The sequence below is a fragment of the Quercus suber genome, unplaced genomic scaffold (assembly GCF_002906115.3).
Source record: "Quercus suber isolate HL8 unplaced genomic scaffold, Cork oak 2.0 scaffold_649, whole genome shotgun sequence".
Taxonomy (NCBI): Eukaryota; Viridiplantae; Streptophyta; class Magnoliopsida; order Fagales; family Fagaceae; genus Quercus; species Quercus suber.
This window is the reverse complement of record NW_027070090.1, coordinates 347,757-350,383: the sequence shown is the minus strand read 5'-3', so window position 1 is coordinate 350,383 and position 2,627 is coordinate 347,757. Positions and strand designations below refer to the sequence as shown.

Sequence of the window (2,627 nt, the reverse complement as noted above, 5' to 3'; positions counted from 1 at the left end):
TATTTGTACCTGATCTTGTGCAAGCATGGCTGCTGCATGATTATCACCTGTAAGCATGACACATTTGATCCCCAATGATTTAATCTCTTCAACTGCCTCCATGGCCCCTGATCGACAAGTATCAGAGAGGCTGAATGTTCCAACTAGAGTTGCTCCACAGTATATATATCCATTTGTTTTCCTTCCATGTTTTGAAATTCTATTTCTAGTAACAAGCAACATATAAAACAAAGGCAAAATCATCAGTAACAACTGTAAGTTACTAGAAATTAATTTTTGAACCAAGAAAGAAATTCACCTGCTGCACACCCAGCTCTCAAACGAATTCTCCGGTTCCCAATATAGATATCTTTCCCATCAATCTTCCCAAAAACTCCTTCCCCTGGAAAATTTTGAAAGTCTTCCACATTTTCAGGCTTTGGTTCAATTGAATGTAGTCGTCCATACTCAGCAAGTGCAGCTGCCATTGGATGACTTGATTTACTCTCAATGCTTGAAACCCTTCACAATTTTCATAAGTGTTTTTAGTTTTTAAAGTCACAAAATAGAAACTCTTTGAATTTCAAGAATCGATTTCCTTCCTGTCTTTTGAATATTCCTTCATATATACTCACTCTATGCGCGGTACAGTTGCAACTAATTATTTAGGTACTATAGATTCATATATCTAATGTAAGAAGTGGTATCATCAAAGAATAAAGTTTCAAGTTTACCAGTAGAGTAATGCGCTCAGGCTAACATCATCACTGATTACTTGAAAATTAGTCACCACAAATTCTGCTCTTGTTATTGTCCCAGTTTTGTCGAAAGCAACAGTCTTAACCTTTGCAAGAATCTCAAGATAATCTCCACCTTTGATTAGAAGTCCAGTTGTTGCAGCCTTTGAAAGTGCACAGAAATTGACAACAGGTGTAGAGAGGATAAGTGCACATGGACATGTGCTTACAAGCACTACTATTGCCAAATGAAACCAGTACTCTTCGTTAGGAAGTCTCAGTGCAACCGGAATCACAGCAAAAGCAACGGCTATTAACATAACCACTGCAGAATTGAAAATAGGAAAATGTGGATAAAAAATTAAAATGATAGAACATAAACTCTAACACAAGCATATATGTTTGTCTACTTGAAAAACCTCCAAATTACAAAGGGAAATAAATTGAAGATCTTTTAGCACAAATTGAAGATCTTTTTTAAAATGAACATTTTGTCTTTCAAATAGAAAGAATAATAGCACTTTGCTTAGTGAGAGATGGGACTAACCAGGAATATAGTACTTTGCACAATTGTCTATGAATCTTTGAGCTCTGGACTTCTTGTTGTGCGACTCCTCTACTAGCTTTGCCATTCTTGAGACAACAGAGTCTTTTGCTAAAGCTGTAGTTTTTACACTAATATAACCTGATAGGGAAAGAAGGAAAGAAGAGGAAACTTGAGAACTATAAGAAAAGTATTTCAACTTCACCATTAACTGAAATTATAAAAAAGAAAAGTTAGGATAATCAACCATTTAGGTTAATAGTGCCTGCCCAAACAGTTGAGTCCAGTTCTTTGGTGACAGGAAAGGATTCTCCAGTCAGCATTTTTTCATCAGCTTCACATTTCCCTTCAACAACAATACCATCAATTGGAATAACATCGCCGGCTTTGACTGCAAGGACTGTGTTCATCTCAACAGCATTGACATCAACAAGTTCTCCAGTTTCAGCTATTATGGCTTTTTGAGGAGCCATGCTCGTTAAAGATGACATCGTAGCCATAGCCTGTGAAGTAAAACATTGCAAATAAAGGACAGAAACTTGTCAAAACCAACGCTGAAATTGTTACCATGATAAATAACCACTTGTCTCTAATAAAATTGAAGCATTTCGAAAAAGGTGAACTTAATCATTTAATCATTATCCTAACTGTCAGGACCAAACAGTCATTCCGGAATCAAACAGTAGCTAATCTGCTGATAAACTATGACAGTAAGCCTCCCTAGAAGTCTGAAAGTGACAAAACATGCCTTGTTTCAAACTTCCAGCCATCAGTTTAATTGGTTTAAATCTTAAAGATGCTTGTTTGTTTGATTATAGTGATTATTTTTCTTCTTTGTTTAGAAAATTCTTTGCTTTTCACTAAATACTACTAATACAGTAACAAAGGCTTAAATCTGTACACATAACCAAAGTTGTAAATTCTTTGAGCTATAGCTTTGCTTCAAAGTTTTTGGATAAGTTGTTCCCTAATAAATAGATGAAAAATAAATGTTGAATTGTTCTGTTAGAGATATTATATGGACAGTCAAAATCATTGATGCTAAACCTTTTGGCCACGTGATTGAATTACAGTAAGAATCTTCAAATTAAATTCCCAATAAGAAGTATGTTGTATCATAGCAACTAAGTATTGTATAGCTTTAACCTTTAAGTGGGTTATTTCAAAGGCAATAAGGGCTTAAGGGATCTTATTTCCTCTTATCATGGGTTTTTCATTTTAGTTTATTTATATTTTTTATTATAATTATATAGATTTTTTGACTGGATTAAACGCTGTTTTGGTATGTAATCCAACCCATTATTTCAAGATGTCAGTCTTATTTAATTCTAAGTGTTTTGAATTTTATCTCAGATAAAAAAAAGTGT

The 2,627-nt window shown here is 34.3% G+C and overlaps 1 protein-coding gene across 2 annotated transcripts; it reads right to left on the bottom strand.

The window, feature by feature from the left end:
• LOC112033168 (cadmium/zinc-transporting ATPase HMA2) lies at nucleotides 1-1,773 on the bottom strand. Of its 2 annotated transcripts, none has more exons than XM_065765742.1 (5): nucleotides 1,508-1,773; nucleotides 1,264-1,401; nucleotides 714-1,041; nucleotides 299-501; nucleotides 1-205 (listed from the first exon to the last, which is right to left on the bottom strand). In XM_065765742.1, the coding sequence occupies exons 1-5, from the start codon at nucleotides 1,758-1,760 to the stop codon at nucleotides 144-146; spliced, it is 984 nt and encodes a 327-aa protein (XP_065621814.1). In that variant the 5' UTR covers nucleotides 1,761-1,773; the 3' UTR covers nucleotides 1-143. The 2 variants fall into 2 exon arrangements, with proteins under 2 accessions (XP_065621814.1, XP_065621815.1); XM_065765743.1 differs by having other exon boundaries at nucleotides 1-199.
• Between the last annotated feature and the right edge of the window lie 854 nt (nucleotides 1,774-2,627).